Source organism: Ranitomeya imitator, chromosome 1, assembly GCF_032444005.1.
Source record: "Ranitomeya imitator isolate aRanImi1 chromosome 1, aRanImi1.pri, whole genome shotgun sequence".
In the NCBI taxonomy this organism is placed as follows: domain Eukaryota; kingdom Metazoa; phylum Chordata; class Amphibia; order Anura; family Dendrobatidae; genus Ranitomeya; species Ranitomeya imitator.
Window position 1 is genome coordinate 1,065,590,322 of NC_091282.1, and position 21,391 is coordinate 1,065,611,712.

Sequence of the window (21,391 nt, forward strand, 5' to 3'; positions counted from 1 at the left end):
TCCCAACCCTTATCCTGGGAGACTTCAACATCCCCATTAACAGCCCAACTTCCTCATATGCATCCCAGCTTCTATCACTAACCACTTCTCTCTGCCTCTCACAGCTCTCAACCTCTGAAACACACAAAGACAGTAATACCCTTGACCTGGTCTTTGTCCGGCTCTGTTCAATCTCCTACCTAGATAATTCATTGCTTCCTCTCTGTGACCACAACATTCTCTCCTTCATGCTCACAAATCCTCGCCCACCCCAGCACACTCCTACCTACCATACATTCAGAAATCTACAAGCCATTAACCCTCATACACTTTCAGACTCCCTACACTCATCACTGTCCCCAATCTCCTCTTTTTCCTCTCCTAATCTTGACCCAGTAGCTCGCCTCACCCTCAAAACCTCCAAGCACAGAGTAAAATAGCCCTGGCTCACATCGCAAACTCGATTTCTCCAGCGATGCTCCAGGAGTGCTAAACGCTTATGGAGGAAAACTCGCACACCAGAAGACTTCATCCACTTCAAAATTTATGTTAAGAACCTATACCTCTGCCCTTCACCTCGCCAAACAGAGCTACTTCACCACCCTGACCTCCTCACTTTCCAACAACCCCAAGAAACTTTTTGACACCTTTCACTCCCTCCTCGGGCCGAAAGCACAATTCCCAATCACAGACATTTGTGCTAATGACCTGGCCTCCCATTTTATAGAAAAAATGGATAACGTCTGTCAGGAAATCTGCTCCCATCCACCAGGTGCTGTGACTGCCATCACTCCCTGCATTTCCCCTGGCTCATTCTCCATATTTGATCACATCCCAGAAGAAGTCTCCAGGCTCCTCTCTTCTTCTTGTCTGACTACATGCACTACTGACCTCATTCCCTCACATCTCCTCCAGTCCCTCTCTCCAATCGTCACAACTCACCTTACTACAATTGTTAATCTCTCCCTCTCCTCGGGCATTTTTCCCACCTCCTTCAAACACTCTATCATTACTCCATTTTTAAAGAAATCCACTCTCGACCCATCCTGCACAAACAACTACAGACCAGTCTCCAATCTCCCCTTCATCTCTAAACTCTTGAAGCACCTGGTCTACTCCCACCTTTCCCGTTACCTCTCCACTCACTTCCTCCTAAACCCTTCACAGTCAGGCATTCGCCCCCTACAACTCATCAAAGTGACCAATGACCTTCTGACAGCAAAATGTAATGGTGACCACTCTCTGCTCATTCCTCTCGACCTTTCTGCAGATTTCAACACTGGTGACCAGCATCTCCTACTCTCTAGGCTCCAGTCACTAGGCATTAAGGACACTGCTCTCTCCTGGTTCTCTTCCCATCTTTCTCACCGCTCCTTCAGTGTTTTGTTTGCTGGCTCAACTTCATCCCCTCTCCCTCTCACTGTTGGGGTACCTCAAGCCTTAGTCCTGGCCCCCTTCTCTTCTCTCTCTACACAGCCCCAATTGGACGGACGATCAGCAGATTTTGCTTGCAGTACCATCTTTATGCTGATGACACACAACTATACATGTTATCCCCTGACCTTACTCATGCTGTTCTACAGAACACCAGCGATTGTCTGTCCACAGTCTCAAACATCATGTCCGCTTTTTATCTGAAACTCAACCTTTCCATAGCTGAACTCCTTCTACTCCTACCGTTTACTGACCTCCCTGAATCTGACATTTCCCTCTCCATGGGTGACACTATAATAACACCCCAGCAGTAGGCGCGCTGTCTGGGTGTTATGTTTGACACCAATCTCTCCTTCACCTCTCATATACAATCTCTTGTCTGCTCTTGCCGTTTACACCTAAGGAAAATCTCTAGAATTTGCCCTTTGCTCACCATGGAAATAACAAAAACCATCAGAGTCGCCCTGATCCACTCCCACCTGGACTACTGTACCGCTCTATTAATTGGCCTCCTCCTCACATGACTTTCCCCTCTCCAGTCCATCCTTAATGCAGCAGCCAGGGTTGTCCATCTGGCTGATCGGTACTCAGATGCATCCGCTCTTTGCCAGTCATTACACTGGCTTACCATTCATTATAGGATCCAATTCAAAGTACTTGTTCTCACCCACAAAGCTCTCCACAGTGCGGCACCCCCTTACATCTCCTCCCTCATTTCTGTCTATTGGCCTAGCCAATCGCTGCGCTCTGTAAATGACTTTCGACCTCTGCACTAATCCGTACCTCCCACTCCCGACTCCAAGACTTCTCCTGCGTTGCGCCAATCCTCTGGAATGCTCTACCCCAAGAATTTAGGACCAGCCACAACTTTTTAGGCGCTCCCTCAAAACACATTTGTTCAGAGCAGCCTATCACGTTCCCTAATCATTGTCATTTTATGTGTTTGTGTGTGCAGCCCATTCACTATCTCTGTCTATCCCCCACTCCCTCAAGATGGCTGGACCATAATTGTAAATACACACCTGTACTTTATATCTCCCCCATCGCATTGTAGATTGTAAGCTCTCACGAGCAGGGTCGTTTTATTTTGCGCTAATTATTGTATTATTGTTAATCTTGGTTCTTATCACTGTTGTGTTTGAAACTGTTAAACTGTAAAGCGCTGCGGAATATGTTGGTGCTATATAAAAAAAAGATTATTATTATTATTGTTATTAAACTCAAATCCAGTGTCTTTTTTGGGAGGTCTATTTCCATGCACCTCTTCACACCCACACATGGGTATACACTTCCTGATTTGGCCTATTTGCTGTTGTCTTCCTCCTTCTCCTCATCCTCATCATCGACTACCACTAGATCACCAGGGTGACCATGGTCCATGATGCAACACCTACTGTATTGTTTTAAAGGGTGTTTATGATGCCCGTAAATAAATTTTTTTGACAGTACTTTGCTGTCAAGAGAGCAGTAGAGATATTTCCTTATCAGCAATGAGTCCCACTTTTGTCTTGAATGCAATGATAGACATAGCTTGGTATGGAGACCACATTGGGGAGCGCCATTAAGACGCCTTCATTATGGAATGTCACACTGGTTCTACTTCTGAGATTATGGTGTGGATTTGCATAATGTATGGTAGGCAGACCCCTCTATTCTTTTTTCCAGGTTCACTAATAGCCCGCCATTACATTGATTTGGTCAAGGAACCCTTGGTAGAGCTAAGTCTTCAAATTGTCCTAGGAGCCTTTTTCCAACATGCCAATGTCAAGATGTATGTTGCTCTTTCTACCGTGAGCAGTTGGTGTGATCTAACTATGCTTTCTTGGCCTGCAGCATCTCCGGATTTGTTTCCCATTGTGCACAGCTAGGATGTCATTGAGCATTGTGCACCTAGTGCGGCAGAACATTCCTCAGATAACATTAGTAATCTCACCGGTAGCATGACAAGGCATAAACATGCTTTTATTTCTGCAAATGGTACTCATGCTTGATACTGAATAAATTGAGATGTTTAGAAAGTTCTGTTTCTGTTTTTTCTTCACATACATATTAACATGTCAATTGATTCTGTGATTTCAATAATTCCACAATTTACCTTTTCAGTGTTTCAATTTCAATGTTTTGTATTTTGACTTCAGCAGAGAAAGATTCAATAAACCAAATTAATGTCTCTTTGATTCTTCCCTACTATGGCAAAGTTCAAAGATATTATTTTAGCAAAGACACAATATTAAAGTAACTGAAAGTCCTGCGAAAATAATAAATTGAAAAGCTAGGACAATATTAAATAGAACCTTTGGCACAGATGTACTTTTATATGTAATAGAAAAATTTCGAGACATATAAATTCAGTGCTTAGACAATTTTGGTTTTATTCAAAATGCAATAAACCATGAAAATGTTGTGTGCAAAACATTCACCATCCCTGCTTTTCTAAGTGGAAAAATGTTGCATTAGCTTTTAGCCATTTAGCCATCTAGAAATACATAGTTGCCAAAATGTTAATAATTTTCAGGAATTTTAATTTCACACATTAGCTCAGTAGCTATAATTAATGATCTTGTATTTTATATATAATGTAGTTCAGATGCAGACAAAGGTTCAGCGGACTGAATGTTTGTTTTATCCATTTAGTGACACACTGATCTGAAGATTAATGGATATAGTTTTATTAAAATTTAATTTTGTAATTTATGCTTATTGATGTAGGTATAAATTGCACATTTTCTAAGCAAGTTTTTTTTCTTTTGAATGCTTCCAGGTGCCTTTTTAAAGCTATTTTATGAGGTGTCTTTGCATGTTCATACGCAATGCCTATACATTTCAATAAGGGGTATACCTTACAGAGTTCTTTTTGGGTTTTCTGTTGCTAGTATTCCAAATTAGGACTAAAACACCATAGCTTACATAAGACTAAAGATAACCCATCCTTACCGTAAAAAATGTAGGTCAGCCAATATGGAACAAGAACTTTGAAGGTTTTTAATGCAATTACAAAAATGATTAGCTGTTATGTGGAAACAAGTTGTTCTAAGGAGAAACATTTCTCCTTATGGAGAGTACCAAACCAGCGTAGGGAGACCTATAGGCCTTGCAATCCTCCTCTGGGAAATTTAATTTGCAAATATCCTCTTCAAAAAAGAACTAGATTGCCTATAAGTCTCCTTATTTTGGCTTGTTTTTTTCCACAAAGAGAAACGTTCCCCTTAGACACCATGTCAGAGCCCTCTCTCTTAGCCAAATCAGTTCTCCTACTTTGCACTGATGAGTGGCAAACACCTTTAAATACATATCAGCAAAAGGAGTGAGTGTCTATCTTGGATTTTTAACCCAAGAAATGTGGTAAGGCTCGTTAAGAAGTCAATATTGTCTTCTAGGATTGCACTAAAGTATATAGAATTTATTAGTCTTGGAAAATATAAGCTAGTATTAAGTTCAGATTAGCACCAAGTTGAATGATTCAGTGAGTTCAGGCAGCAGAACTCAACATCAACAAGGGAGAAAATGTGAATCAGGCCTATGTAGTTGAATTGTTTGCAGAAAACTAATAAGAAGATTTGTTGGGTTAAGAAACATTCATATGTAAAAATATAAAGATGTTATTCAAATGAACAACAGTTGTGGTCGTTCCATTAGAAAAACTGCTGCTTGACTAAAAATTACATGATAACAATCTAGCATGCCACACAGGACTTTTTATGGCCTTATAAGTCTGTAGACAGTGGACACCAGACCAGTAGAAACATGTTTTTTGGTTTCATGAGTCGAGATTTGAGAAAGTGATGACTTCAGGTTAACCTGGTTGCCAACATTATGCAAAAAGGAGATGGTGTGATGGTGCTTTTCTCTTCGCACAGTTGGTGATTTATATAGCATTGGATGCACACCCAACCAACATGGCTACGGCAATGTTCTGTGTCAAACAACATTTTATCTGCTTTGCACTTAAGCTTGCCATGAACAACAGATGGCTTTCGGACAAAAATGGTTCAGCTGATTGTTTGGACAGCTCTCCCCTACACAGAAACGTTAGTTCAGCGAAGCGCTCCTGTTCTCTATATAATATGTCATGTCTGATAGCAGTTTACACCCTGGAGACAATATGATGGGCAGTCCAAAATTGGACTTTGCTGTTCAATATTTTCCCCAACAATAAATGATCCAGAACTCGAAAACACATTTAATTATTGGCCAAACACATCGCTATTAGCAGGTTTAGCTTAGTTTAGTCTACCATGTATGAGGAGCTTTGGTTGGACCCTCTTTTATATTTCAACAGTATTATAACCCAAACACACCACCAGGCTGTGTAAGATCTACTTGACAAGAAAGGAGAGTGACATATGTAACTAACGTATAATCAAATAGAAAGTACAAATATATGACTACAAGAGCAAACATGGTTTTCATTTAAGCTTCATATGCAAACCTTTTTTCCTGGCAAAACTTTAAAAGTTGGATCTGTCATGTGCATACAAACTTTCTGGCTGAGAAAATATTATATAATGCAGCAGATTTTAAACTTTTTGCATTATTTGTAATGATTACAACACTCCAATCTACGACGCCCCTTAGAAAACAACTATTGCTGTGATGGACATGGTGAATCCTTTTTTGCCTTTCACCTGTAACTTTGGAAATTACTATCATTTGGCCACTATGGCACTAAAAACAGTTCAAAATTCCACAAGTAAAACAAATGTTATATGGTTCATTTCATTTGCCACAATTTCTAAATCCAAACCTTTAATAATGTATCATAACCTGGTACAAATGTTAAGTGCATTTTTTATATCAGTTCTGAACTAGTAAAGCCTTTTATTCAGAACATTGAGTAGATGACACAGAGCTATAGGGGAGAATTTGTAGAATGCGCTGTACATGTATTTTGTAAAATGTGTTTTTCAATAAAAAACATTCAACTCACTCACACAGTAACAAACACAACAACTTGGAAAAAAAAAAGTTTTCCCTAATAAAACTAATACCGTCAGCTGTTTGAGTTTGCCGGCTTTCAAAATTGTGGACTTTGCTCTTCATGGTAATACTACGACATTTGTAACATTCTGGAAACTGTCATTCCCACATTGGGTGTCACGGTGGCACTCCTTGATGAAGAGTAGCCCCTAGTCGCATCTTTGCAGTGAATCAGAAACACTTTCAGTATAACGTCTGGAAATGTACAAATATATTGAAAAATTCCACCATGTTCATCAAACAGACATGATTCCGGCTACACTTGCATTGGAACATGACTGGAGATTAGTAGATGTCTGTGAAACTGGAACACATACAGAATCCTTCAGTTCACTGTTCTGATTACTTGGATAGTTCTTAGTTTCCAGCTTCTTTGTGGTGTCAGGACAGTTCTGAACAAATATCACTCTATTGTAAGCCTTCAGTCTTCTCCACAGCTGTATGTAGACTTTACACTGAACATACATAAAAACTAAGCCGCCTGTAAATCCAATAGCAACAACAACTAATTTTGTCCAAAATGGCCATTCCAGGACACCTGTGAACATAAAAATGGATACAAAATAATAGTTTATTTTTAGGGAAAATTAATAGAAATCAATTTAGCTTTTCAAAGAACAGAAACAGCACATCTCTGTTGATTCACTTAAAGACATTTAGCATATGCACAGCATTCAGGTTCAGTATAGGACAGAATTGAAAGACTTACTGTAATCCTCGTAGAAATAGGAAATTTAGGCTAAATGTTTTGTCTAACCGAAGCAATAAATGGCAATTGTAAAGGAAACTCCTTCTGTTTGATGTCCTGAGATCACAGCAGGATAAACACTGATCTCAGAGTTGTCAAAAACAGTAAATTCCCTTTACTCCTGGAAGTTTTCTGTACCTTGTAAATACCAAAGCTATTAAGGAGGGTCCTTATGTAAGGCCTTCATATACTACTCATAGAGCAGCCACAAAGAGTTTCTCCCACTCTACAAGACCTCGAATATCTTTGTAACATGCTATATATTTTCTACTGCTATGGTAGGGATTTCATCTTATCGTTGATGGCACCTGCAGTGGATTATCCTGTGAGCACCTTATTGTGAACGACTCCGTCCAATTAACAGGGATTTCATTTAAATATATTCTGACTTATCCTGATAAGTTGCTGGTATAGATGATAGGCTGAGTACTGCAGATTTTTAAAATCTGGTCATTGATACCTATGTCAGATTTTGGATCTTTAATTTATCCCAGTAATGTTCTATGCTAAAAAAAGGATGATAGTCCAGTTGTGTTTAGGGAAGTAGTGAAAAAATAACTGTGTTACACACAAAAGCACCTCTTCATTAATTAAATAAATATTTCTGACCTGCCAAGATAGATAGACTTATATGTCACACATTGAATGAAAGATTATTTTACATGATTAATTAAACGTTATTATAATAATAATAATGATAATAATAATTATAATTATAATATATAATATTACAAAAATGCAGTAACAGTGTAATTTTTTTCAATTAACACAATGCATCTGCTCTGCATAAGTAGGAGGAGTGGCTGCTATACTGTCTGGAGCTATTTATCAATGAGAGAACAATAGAGTTTAATAAGAAATATACAATATATTCAGAATAATTTTTCCATCAGCATTTGATACTCATCAAAGGTACTGCAAAAGATATAGACATCTTACTGACAGATTTCTTTGAATATTCTCAAAGTGTATCTGTCTTTTTAGGGCTTTGGTGGAATTAGGAGTTAGGTGAGTATGACTGTGTTTATTATTTTTAAATAAAAATAGAAATGTGTGTTTTGTTTTATTTCTAACATTGGACTTTACTCTGGCTGTGTCTTTATTTCCGATATAACTATAGGATTAGTAATTGAGGGGTATCTTATAGACACCTCTCCATTAGTAAACCATGGGCTTGATGTCACCTGACAATACAAAGGTGACATCAACCCCACAAATATGAACCCCACTTGCCACCACTGCAAGGCAAGTGGGAAGAGCCAGGCAAAGCACCAGAATTGGTGCATCTAATAGATGCGCCTTTTCTGGGCAGATGCAGGCTGCTATTTTTAGGCTTGGGGGGCCTATATCAATGGCCCCTTACCAGCCTGAGACTACCAGCCCTCAGCTGTCAGCTTTTGCAAGGCTGGTTGCCAAAAATGGGGGGGACCCCATGCCAATTTTTTAAAAATTATTTATTTAAATAATTAAAAAAACAGCGAGAAGACCCCTCTATTCTTCATAACTAGCCTTGGTGAAGCTGACAGCTGAGGATTGCAGTTCCCAGCTGTCAGTTTTGCCTGGCTGGTTACAGAAAATTGAGGGGAACGCATGCCAGATTTTTTTATATTTATTTTTTTTTAAAGCACAGGACCTGGCTGATGAATACTCCCATCAGCCGCAAATGCTGTCAATGTTATTAGCGGCAGTAGGTATATACTGATGAGACTTATGGTGCCATCAGGCTCCACCTGCTCTCATTGTTCTCACTTAAATACAACTCTCATCATTCTCCCTTGCTCACGCTGATCGCAGGCAGAGCAGCGGAGAATGATGAGAGCCGTGTAAAGTACCGAGTGTCGTGGAATAGCCTTTACTGTACCGCTGCTTCTCAGGCGCTGGGACATGTAACATGGATGACATCCCAGTGTTCCATCTGTGTGCACGTGTGCGGGAAGTTTTGCAGTCCATGCTAATGGTAAAAAAGGACATGTCTACGTGTGGGTCACATGGACACACAGTCCGTGTAAACACACTGACATGTTTTCAGACCAATTCACTTGAATGGATCTATGTGTGTAAGTATCCCTGGTATGTGTGAAAAATGTCACCTCACTTCCTAGAGACACTGATGCGTGAAAGAGCCCTTAAGCAGATTGGCCTTGGGCAGTGTTTCCTTAACAAAATAATGGCCCTGTATACCAACAACTCCTCTCAAAGCCAATGGCCCTTCTTCTAGACAAACGGGATAAGACAAGGATGCCCCCTTTTCCCGGTTAATACATGTCATAGTTATGGAATGTTTGGCAATTGCAATAAGAAATAACCCCAGTGTACTGGTCTGTGCATAGGCTGTAACCAGTATAAAACCTCCCTACATGCATCTGATCTTGTACTGTACATATCACAACTAGGAATGTGTGAACCTGATCTGTAAAGTTCGGGACCCATACCAAACATAATGTCCGGTCACAAGGCCCCCGAACATGGGTATCCATGGGAAACCCGTGTTACAGTTCAGGTCCAGTTCGGGTCCAGGGCCTGTAAAAGCATAAAATTAATAATAAACATTATAATTATACTTACCAGTCCAGCGACGCGCCCTCCCGTTCCACTGCCTACTGGCCGCATCTGCTTTCGGGACCGCTCATTAGCTGCGGTATTCACTGAACTCAGCAGTCTATGGCTTGTTCCAGCCGAAAATTGTCGAGCGACGAGCTTTGGAGTGAATAACCCAGAAGTTAATGAGTGGCCCCGGAAGTAGATGCGGCTGGAAGACAGCGAGATGGGAGGATGCATTGCTGGATCGGTAAGTATAATTATAATTTTTATTATTAATTTTATGCTTTGTTTTACAACCCCCTGCCCCATCCCATATCTGTAAAGTCCAAGCTCAGGGTTTGGACACAAGTTTGCATCATCTCCGGCCCCGAACTCGAACTTTACAAAAAAACTCAGGTTAACCCGTCGATTCCAATCATTGGGGGGTTCGCCCATCACTAATCACAACCTCACATTACATTCCTCTCTCTCATGTATGCATTTGACCAATTTGATTATCTAATTACTTTTAAAGTTAATTATTTCAAAACTGAGGCGCTAAAAATTTCCTTGAAACCTCTCAAAGACTTTGCTACATATGATAAAAAAACTATTTTGTGCTTTGAATGAATAAATACACTTAAAATATCTTCACCAGGTTCTTACACATTTTTCAAACAGCTCCAATTATCCCGCCGCCGTGATTCTTCAGAATACGTAAGTCTGCTCTGATCAGGTTTGTCTAGACAAAATAAATCGAGAATAAAAATTTCAGATTCTTACCCATAATTTCTAAAGTTATGGGACTAGCAGGTCTCCCAAACCTTCTGTTGTATCAACAGGCCTCTTTATTAGTCTGATTATTTGATTGGCACTTTTACTCAGACTCAAAACAATGGGTCATATTGGAATAACAGTATTTCTCTATTTCCTTAAAATACATTCCCTGGATTTTCTGACCTGAAGATTTGGGTCCAATTAAGAATATAAATCTTCTCACAAGACCTTACAGCCCATTTATTGACATGTTTTCCAAAGACTAATTCCCACCAGACTACACAAGGGACAAATTCCTTAGATCGAATGTACACTCTGAAATAACTTTTTGTCATATATTAAAAGGAACCAATATTACCTCTTTTGTAGAAGAACAAACTCTTGACCCATCACAACAACACTCTTGGTTAGAGTACGAAAATCTGAGATCTTTTATATTTTATATTTTTTACTTTAAAAAGGGGGACCTCACTCTTTACTTGCTATACTAACTCCATTTGAAGATCTATTCCTTTCGGTACTCACCACCATCTCATCTGTTTTCTCTTGTTTAGGCCATGTTCACACTATGCGTTTTTAACTGCGGAACCGCCGCGATTTTGCCGCTGCGGGTCCGCAGCTGTTTTCCATGCAGGGTACAGTACAATGTACCCTATGGAAAACAGGAACCGCTGTGCCCACATTGTGGAAATGCACTAAAAAAGCCGCGCTGAATAGCTGTGGTAAAAAAGAAGTACCATGTCACTTCTTTGTGCGGAACTGCAGCGGTTCTGCACCCATAGACCTCCATTGTGAGGTCAAACCCGCAGTAAAACCCGCAGATGAAAAAAATATCTGCGGGTTTTCTGCGGTTTGTGGTGCAGAACCGCTGTAGCAGGAAGTGTGTGGGCGGAGTGTGGATGCCCCGCCGTGCTCCAATCCCACCCCCCTATGCTCCGATGCCACCCCCCCATGCTCCGACGCCCCCCCCGTGCCCTCATCTCCCCCCCTTATACTTACCGGGCCTCCCGGTGCCCGTCCGGCCGTCTTCTCCCTAAGCGTCGCCATCTTCCAAAATGGCGGGCGCATGCGCAGTGCGCCCGCCGAATCTGCCAGCCGGCAGATTTGTTCCAAAGTGCATTTTGATCACCGAGATATAATCTATCTCAGTGATCAAAATAAAAAAAATAGTAAATGACCCCCCCCCCTCTTTGTCACCCCCATAGGTAGGAACAATAAAAAAAATAAAGAATTTTTTTTTCCCCCACTACAGTTAGAACTAGGGTTAGGGTTAGGGTTAGGGGTAGGGTTAGGGGTAGGGTTAGGGGTAGGGGTAGGGGTAGGGTTAGGGTTAGGGGTAGGGTTAGGGGTAGGGTTAGGGTTAGGGGTAGGGTTAGGGTATTTTCAGCCATTTTAACCCTAAAAAAACTTCCTAGAAAACACACAGACTCTGCAGAGAAAACTGCATAAAAAACCGCACTAAAAACCGCATCAAAAAACGCATAAAAAAAAGCACCAAAAAACGCACCTGCGTTTTCTGCCAAGAGCTGCGGTTTTTAGTGCAGAAAAAACAGCAGGGAAATCAGGAACGTGTGAACATGGCCTTATAGTTTTTTGATTTAATCATCTCACCTTACAGACCCTAACTTTATTCACTCTTGGGAAACTAAGTTAGACACTATCTTCTCAGAAGAGGAAAAACAAAAGACATTTCTGTTTATTCACAAAATGTCAGTGGCAATGTATGCTCAAGAAAGAAACTACAAGATTTTGACAATGGTAACAGTACCCAAGAAAGCTACATATCTTTCCCTTCGTACCAGATTCATGTGAGTGCTGTTGAAAAGAGAAGGGTATGATGTTCTGCATTTGGTGGTATTGTGATAAAATAAAACCTTTTTGGGAACATGTATTTTCTATTTACCTTAAGATTACAGGAGAGAGAATTATTTCTTCCTGTCAGATAACCATCCTGTCTAAGCTCTCGGGTTCAATAGGTGTCCAGAAACGTCTCCTGTGATTCTGCCTAACCGCTGCTTGCTTAGTGAAAACTAGACACAGAAATCCTGTCTATGTCTGAGTGTTAGCAAGAATTCTCACACAAATGCCATATTAAAGACTTATCAGCGGAAGCTACCGGAGACATGATATTTGTCCGGCTTTGGCAACCCTGGATCCCTTTTAGAGACACACCCAATTTACATGACATATTTTCTGGGTATTAAAAGAAACTTCCCAAATCCTGCAGCATATAGAGAATAAGCTGAAATTCTTCCTCCCTTTATTCCTCCCCTTTTTTTCTTTCTCCCTTTCGCTCTCTCTCCTCTTGATCTTTCCCCTAATGCTTTTTCCTCCTAGTTATACTTCTCTCTTCTTCTTCCTTCTCTAATGACTCCAACTCTTTACATATTGGGATATTTTTATCCTTTTTATTTGCTGACTTAATTTGGGTGTGTGAGTTAATATCATATATCTGCTATACAGCTGTTTATTCACTAACTCTATTGGATACCTTACGTTTACGGATCAAAGCTCATATGTTTAGACAGAGTTCTTCCTTTTACACCATTTGGAACTGAATACAGCTAAACATTTACTTTTTTGAATATTGATTGTTTATCACTGATGTATCAAAGCGTTATTATCAGTTTTTCAATATACTTGTTTGTGATCGGGCCCTGTGTGGTCTTGTATTCATTTATTTCTAAAACTATTTTAAGGCTGTTTCAGTTGAAAATTCAATAAAGCTAGATTAATAAAATAAATCTGCATTCAATAAAGACAGTATGCCCATTACTGAGATAGAAGGTGACCTTTGATGCTTATGAGATTCTATGGAGCGGAGGAGGGGAGGCAGCTAGAGGTAAACACGTATTCTGGTGTAAATTCTCTTAAAACATGGAGATTTAATTGTCACCTTTTCTACTCATTGTGGTTTCACATCTTCCCACTTACCGTAATAACATGTTCCCTATGAGACATTTGTACCTGAAAATTTTAGAAACATCTACTTTTATACTATACACTAGATGGTTGCCCAATTCTAACGCATCAGGTATTCTAGAATATGCATGTCCACATAGTATATTGCCCAGCCACGTAGTATATTGCCCAGCCACGTAGTATATTGCCCAGCCACGTAGTATATTGCCCAGCCACAGGTTAAAAAATAAAAAATAAACACATACTCACCTTCCGAGGGCCCCTTGTAGTTCGTTCACATGACCGTGACGTCACGGCAGGTCGTTCTCGTGCAGGCGCGCAGGCACTGTGATGACATTGTGGTCACATGACCCTGACGGCATGGCAGGTCTTTCTTGCGCAGGCGCGCAGGACCTGTGATGACGTCGCGGTCTCATGACCATGACGTCATGGCAGGTCCTTCACGGGCAGGCACGCAGGACCTGTGATGACGTAATGGTCACATGACCGTGATGTCATGGCAGGTCGTTCTCGCGCAGGCCCTGTGATGACATCGCGGTCACATGACCGTGACGTCATGGCAGGTCCTTCTCACGCAGGCGCGCAGGGCCTGTGATGACGTCGCGGTCACATGACCGTGACGTCATGGCAGGTCCTTCTCCCATACCATTCTTGGCAACGGAACCTGCCGGAGGTCACTGGAGCTTCACGAAAGGTGTGTATATAATGATTTGCTATTTTTTAAATTATTTTTAACATTAGATGTTTTTACTATTGACGCTACATAGGCAGCATTAATAGTAAAAACTTGGTCACACAGGGTTAATAGCGGCGGCAATGGAGTGAGTTACCCGCGGCATAACACAGTCCGTTACCGCTGGCATTAACCCTGTGTGAGCGGTGACTGCGGGGAGTATGGAGCGGGCGCCGACTGCAGGGGAGTAGGGAGGGACTAATCAGACTGTGGCTGTCGCTGATTGGTTGCGGCAGCCATGACAGGTAGCTAGCAAGACCAATCAGCGACTTGGATTCCATGACAGACAGAGGCCGCGACCAATGAATATCCCTGACAGAAAGACAGAAGGACAGAAAAACAGAAGTGACCCTTAGACAATTATATAGTAGATTATCTGCACCATTAATGCTAAAATAAATAATGCGTGAATACAATTATTATTGTATGGCTACTACTTTAATTTAAAGGGAGTCTGTCAGCACAAGATGACTGTTCAAACCAATCACAAGCGATTAGTGCACCAATAGCATGGCAAAACCGTTGAGCGCACCTTCCCACTTCCTTGTTTTTCACCTATCATCTCTAGTTTTGTAAAACCAGATCTACCAATCAAGGAAGAAGGGGATAGAAATGCATACAAAATATGCAGGTTTGAAGGGGTATTGAATTATTCGACCACACCAAGTATTAGTTCTTCTGCTTGGATTTTGTGCTGACAGATTGACTTTAGGGAGTGATTTTTAAAATAATTATAAGTAATAACTCAGTATCATGTCTCGGATTTGCGGCTCGATACGGTGACCCCTTGCTGTGTGGTCGGTTTTCCTTTCTGCTGAGCCACAGTTTGTTTGGTCTCTGTCCAACTGCTGATAGTTCCCTTGTCTTTGCTTTCCTTGCCTTGGTTTTCTTCTTTTCAGGTGTCTCTCACATCCCCAATTGGTTCTGTCCTACCACATCTTGGGATGGGCTATTTATACTCAACATGTACCTGCCTTCTTTGTTGGCTATAATTCATGATGGATGGATGTTTGAAGTTACAGCTCCTCATCTAGGGATTATCTTGCCTGGTTAATCTCTGTTGCTTCTTCTGCAGTTTGTTTGTGAGACGTCCTTCCCAAGCACCCATTCCCTTCTATTATGTTTAGGGACAGGGAGGTTTCCATGTATTCCATTTGTATTTTGGTTCTTTTTATTTTCCTGTCTGACTGTTTGAACAAGTTCATAGAGCTGTGCACTATCCTCTGATCTCTGGTTCATGTGTATTTAATTTTATAGCTATACTTGTGTTTGTGTTGCACATTATCTATAGAGAGTGCATTTAAGGATATTCAAGGTCCGTCGATGTTGAGTGAGGGCTCCACTATATTTACTTAGTGTGCCTACCTCTGCGGTCAGGCAAGGACAAATCAGTGTCAGATTACGGACTTTCCTAGTCTGAACAGGGACCTGTTGTGTGCTGGTGTTGCATCTCTCCTGGTTTATACGTTTCCCATGTGAGTGTTTTGGCACAGTAATAACACTCAGGATACAGTAGTGAAAAATTTGATGAACCTCAAATGTCATTATTCTTATGGAAACAACAGGCTTCAGGGCTTATGTTAGATTTATATGCCTCTTTAGCACAAGCCAAATAGACATTCTTACCTATATCTTAAGGTCTATTTACACAGTACAATATTTGTGAAACAACATTCCTAGTAATTGTTTTTTCATTTGGAGAAATTATTTTTGTGCTGTAAAAAAATCATCATTCTTGAGAGTGCATCATCCTATATAAGCACGATTTGTGCTACTGGGAAAAATGGAAACCTATATGCACTAACCAATCTATTACAGATCATTCAGTGCTCATCTAAATCTGGTCTGTGTAGTATATTCAGCAAGCATTGCAGAGTGTAAATTAAGTGTAAATTAAGTTTTTTTTTTTAGAAAAGCCAGGTAAGACAGGGCTAAATTCTAGCTTTGCATGATATGATTAGATGCACTTGACTACAAAACAGTGCCTGTGTTCTAGGCATATCAGCAAGCTGAAAGAAGCAGAGGCAAATGTGCTGCTGGTAAGTGACCAGCCAAAATGTGAGCTTTAGCAGGGAGAGAGGCATGCCTGTGTCTCTTTCTGAATAGAGACTGCATTGGAAAGCTAGAAAAGCTGAGCAATCTGTGTGTTGAAGCTGCAGAGAAGCATGAATAGCTGCCACCGGTTCAGTGTGAACTGTGCATGGAATTGAACACTTCTGTTTGGTGCTGGAAGCTGCTGGAGCTCGAGCTAAAGGGGATATCACTAGTGTTGAGCGATACCGTACGATACTTGAAAGTATCAGTATCGGATAGTATCGGCCGATACCTGAAAAGTATCGGATATCGCCGATACCGATACCCAATACCAATACAAGTCAATGGGACACCAAGTATCGGAAGGTATCCTGATGGTTCCCAGGGTCTCCTTCAGGCCCTGGGATCCATATTAATGTGTAAAATAAAGAATTAAAATAAAAAATATTGATATAATTACCTCTCCGGAGGCCCCTGGACATCACCGCTGGTAACCGGCAGGCTTCTTTGTTTAAAATGAGCGCGTTTAGGACCTGAGAATGACGTCGCGGCTTCTGATTGGTCGCGTGCCGCCCATGTGACCGCCACGCGACCAATCAGAAGCCGCGACGTCATTCTCAGGTCCTAAACTCCTCATTCTAGGAATTTAGGACCTGAGAATGACGTCGCGGCTTCTGATTGGTCGCATGTCGGTCACATGAGCGGCACGCGACCAATCAGAAGCCGTGACGTCATGGAAGTCCCTAAACGCGCTCATTTTAAACAAAGAAGGCTGCTGGTTACCAGCGGTGATGTCCAGGGGCCTCCGGAGAGGTGAGTATATCAATATTTTTTATTTTCATTCTTTATTTTACACATTAATATGGATCCGATACCGATTCCCGATATCACAAAAATATCGGAACTCGGTATCGGAATTCCGATACCGCAAATATCGGCCGATACCCGATACTTGCGGTATCGGAATGCTCAACACTAGATATCACCACTGGTGAGATCTTGTTTCTTCTGAGTATGAAGTTTGTTCTGGGAAACAGGACTATAATATGTTCAGGTGAGCTATCACTAGCACGTCTCCAGTTAAATTAACAGTTTATTTGCTGTTATACAGTTAGGGCCAGAAATATTTGGACAGTGACACAATTTTCGCGAGTTGGGCTCTGCATGCCACCACATTGGATTTGAAATGAAACCTCTACAATAGAATTCAAGTGCAGATTGTAACGTTTAATTTGAAGGGTTGAACAAAAATATCTGATAGAAAATGTAGGAATTGTACACATTTCTTTACAAACACTCCACATTTTAGGAGGTCAAAAGTAATTGGACAAATAAACATAACCCAAACAAAATATTTTTATTTTCAATATTTTGTTGAAAATCCTTTGGAGGCAATCACTGCCTTAAGTCTGGAACCCATGGACATCACCAAACGCTGGGTTTCCTCCTTCTTAATGCTTTGCCAGGCCTTTACAGACGCAGCCTTCAGGTCTTGCTTGTTTGTGGGTCTTTCCGTCTTAAGTCTGGATTTGAGCAAGTGAAATGCATGCTCAATTGGGTTTAGATCTGGAGATTGACTTGGCCATTGCAGAATGTTCCACTTTTTGGCACTCATGAACTCCTGGGTAGCTTTGGATGTATGCTTGGGGTCATTGTCCATCTGTACTATGAAGCGCCGTCCAATCAACTTTGCAGCATTTGGCTGAATCTGGGCTGAAAGTATATCCCGGTACACTTCAGAATTCATCCGGCTACTCTTGTCTGCTCTTATGTCATCAATAAACACAAGTGACCCAGTGCCATTGAAAGCCATGCATGCCCATGCCATCACGTTGCCTCCACCATGTTTTACAGAGGATGTGGTGTGCCTTGGATCATGTGCCGTTCCCTTTCTTCTCCAAACTTTTTTCTTCCCATCATTCTGGTACAGGTTGATCTTTGTCTCATCTGTCCATAGAATACTTTTCCATAACTGAGCTGGCTTCTTGAGGTGTTTTTCTGCAAATTTAACTCTGGCCTGTCTATTTTTGGTATTGATGAATGGTTTGCATCTAGATGTGAACCCTTTGTATTTACTGTCATGGAGTCTTCTCTTTACTGTTGACTTAGAGAAAGATACACCTACTTCACTGAGAGTGTTCTGGACTTCAGTTGATGTTGTGAACGGGTTCTTCTTCACCAAATTAAGTATGCGGCGATCATCCACCACTGTTGTCATCCGTCGACGCCCAGGCCTTTTTGAGTTCCTAAGCTCACAAGTCAATTCCTTTTTTCTCAGAATGTACCCAACTGTTGATTTTGCTACTCCAAGCATGTCTGCTATCTCTCTGATGGATTTTTTCTTTTTTTTCAGCCTCAGGATGTTCTGCTTCACCACAATTGAGAGTTCCTTTGACCGCATGTTGTCTGCTCACAGCAACAGCTTCCAAATGCAAAACCACACACCTGGAATCCACCCCTGACCATTTAACTACTTCATTGATTACAGGTTAACGAGGGAGACGCCTTCAGAGTTAATTGCAGCCCTTAGAGTCCATTGTCCAATTACTTTTGGTCCCTTGAAAAAGAGGACGCTATGCATTACAGAGCTATGATTCCTAAACCCTTTCTCCGATTTGGATGTGGAAACTATCATATTGCAGCTGGGAGTGTGCACTTTCAGCCCATATTATATATATAATTGTATTTCTGAGCATGTTTTTGTAAACAGCTAAAATAACAAAACTTGTGTCACTGTCCAAATATTTCTGGCCCTAACTGTACATTTGTGCCTAGAATAGGCTGTTTTTTGGCTTTGAAACCCTTGGAGTTTTATGAAAGCAATAAAACTGCACATGTTTGGAGCAAACGGTATTGTCTGTGTGAACGGTACCTAATATTGTCATACAATGCCAAACATGAATACCATATATTCCTTCATATTATGGATGGGCAAACTTATTATATTTGAATTTCATCCTACTCAAATTTAAAATAAATATATGTACTCCAGCAAACTGATTTTTTACAATTTGATCCACATGAATTCAACGGCCAGCAAAAGGTTATAAGAATCCACAAAAACTAACTCATCTCATTACTTACGTGCCCCTTGCTTCCTGTGGTGCCTGCGGCACGCTATCTGGTAATTAGGGTCTTTCCTTTTGGCAGCTGCGCTGATGTCTTCACTCTAGAACAGGAATTCCGGCCACAACCATGTCTCAGAGGTTACAGTATGTTGTATCGTTGTGACGTAGAGATATGCATTGTGATGATACAATGCTCTCTAAATTCTGAGGCCTGGCTGCAGCCAAAGGATGAGATGGAAGCCAATGGGAAATGGAGGCAGCAGGGCATCTGGGACCAATGAGCAATAAGGGGAGTATAAGCTTTTTACTTTTATATACTACGTTTATTATGCACTTGGGTCAGAGAGAGACCCCAGTGTTTGGCGTCGAGTTCCTGCCACTGCACAGGGGGAATCTCGAGCCATGTCCGCTGCGGTCTCCAATTCTTCTCCAGCCGCAGTGGAGCCTGCTCAGTGGAGACGTTGGTCCCAGTGCCTGGCTTGGACAGATACTGCACGTTTGGTTACTGCTGCCCTCCCAGGTCCAGCCATTATAACAAGTACTGTTCATCAGCGAACATGCACTCCTTGGACTAAGTTCTGTTTTCTCCTCCTGAGCATGCCCAAGGGAAGACCTCTCACTGGAGGTCGGGGGTCACATGCTCAGGTCCTGTAGCAGCTCCTATCGGTCCACTAGGAAGGTCCTGAACTGCTACAGCTATAAAAGGTTTGCATGGCCGCACGGCCATGCACTAGTATCATTTGTGTTTGGCAGTTGCCAGCGGATACTCTGCCACACTGTATATAAGTGGTGTGAGTCTGTGTAGCTAGCGTCAGTGGGGGCAATTAGCCTTGGCTTAGCATCTGGTTCCTTCATGTATGCGGTTAGAGTTCCAGAGCAAGCACAACTTTCAGTTAGGGTTTTAGTCAGCTAGGGTTTTAGTCAGCGCGACTCTGTGAGGCAACAGAGCTCGCTTTCATTTCACACGGGGTGAAGTTTAACCCACGTGTGAGCTCAGTGTCCATCCGCCATTACTTGCAGCAGGTATCTCTGCACAGTGGATCCCGGGCTGCGAAGACACCTTGTATCTATCACCCTATAACTTGGTGCATTCCGCTAACCCTAACAGTATACTAGTGCCAGGGTCTGTCTTGTAATCACGGATGAACAGCAACTGCTGCAGTACATCGAGCAGCTGGAGGGCAGGTTGGCAGCTCTCGAGTGCACAACCTCAGCTGTGGAGGCTGCAAGCGTGGCTGCAGCAAGTTTGTCCACTGCCACCCCTGTTCCGACCTTATCTCGCTTCCCACTGCCAGATAAATACTCTGGTGATAGCGCATCTTGTAGGGGTTTCGTGAGCCAGTGCGCAATACACCTCGAGCTCCTGGCTGCACGTTTTCCCACAGAGCAGGCAAAGGTGGGATTCGTTATATCTCTTCTGTCGGACAGGGAATTGGAGTGGGCTACGCCGCTGTGAGAGCGTGATGATCATGTGGTGCAGAGTGCTCCGCTGTTCTTGAGCACTCTGAAGCAGGTCTTTTTGGGACCTCGAGTCAACCATGATATGGCACTCCAACTGTTGGCATTGACTCAGAGCTCGCCCAATCGTCAGCCATTTTGCCGTCCACTTCCGGACGTTAGCATCTGAGCTGGAGTGGTCGGATAAAGCCCTCATCCCTGTATTTTGGAGGGGTCTGGCTGACCATGTGAAGGACGCTTTGGCCACTAGGGAGATTCCCGCCACACTGGAGGAGCTAATAGCTGTATCCACTCGCATTGACCTCCGTTTTAATGAGCGGAGGTTAGAGCGAGCCCAGTGTAGGCAAAGGTTTCGGCTGGCTCCCACCTTCACCAAAGCTTTGTAATCTCCAGTCCAGGTGCCCAAGTCACATCAGGCCATGGAGGTGTCATGAGCGGGATCTAAGTCCTGGACCGCTCGTGCACTCAAGGTCTGTCATGTCTGCCAGCAGTCAGGACATCTTGCCACCAGATGTCCCCAGCGGTCCGGGAAACATCAGTGTCTAGTGGTAGTAGGTGGAGGTACACTAGACACAGCGACTTTTGCCTCCAAACTGTCCTTTAAGGGGACAAATACCATAGGCTCATCCACTCATTCGGTAGATCTTTGCATGGATTCCGGGGCGGAGGGTAATTTTATGTCATCTGCCTTCGCCCAACGACAGGCAATACCCCTGGTGATGCTCGCCAAAGCAGTGACCA

General features: G+C 42.1%; 1 protein-coding gene across 2 annotated transcripts in view; it reads right to left on the reverse strand.

The window, feature by feature from the left end:
- Positions 1-3,762: 3,762 nt before the first annotated feature.
- The window catches only part of MARCHF1 (membrane associated ring-CH-type finger 1), a 725,211-nt gene continuing 707,582 nt past the window's right edge, over positions 3,763-21,391 (reverse strand). Inside the window, exon 6 of one of the 2 annotated variants that reach the window (XM_069744181.1) lies at positions 3,763-6,928. In XM_069744181.1, coding sequence (XP_069600282.1) covers positions 6,627-6,928 — 302 coding nt within the window. In that variant the 3' untranslated portion in view covers positions 3,763-6,626. The remainder of the gene's footprint in view (positions 6,929-21,391) is intronic. The other variant, XM_069744180.1, reaches the window with a different exon arrangement.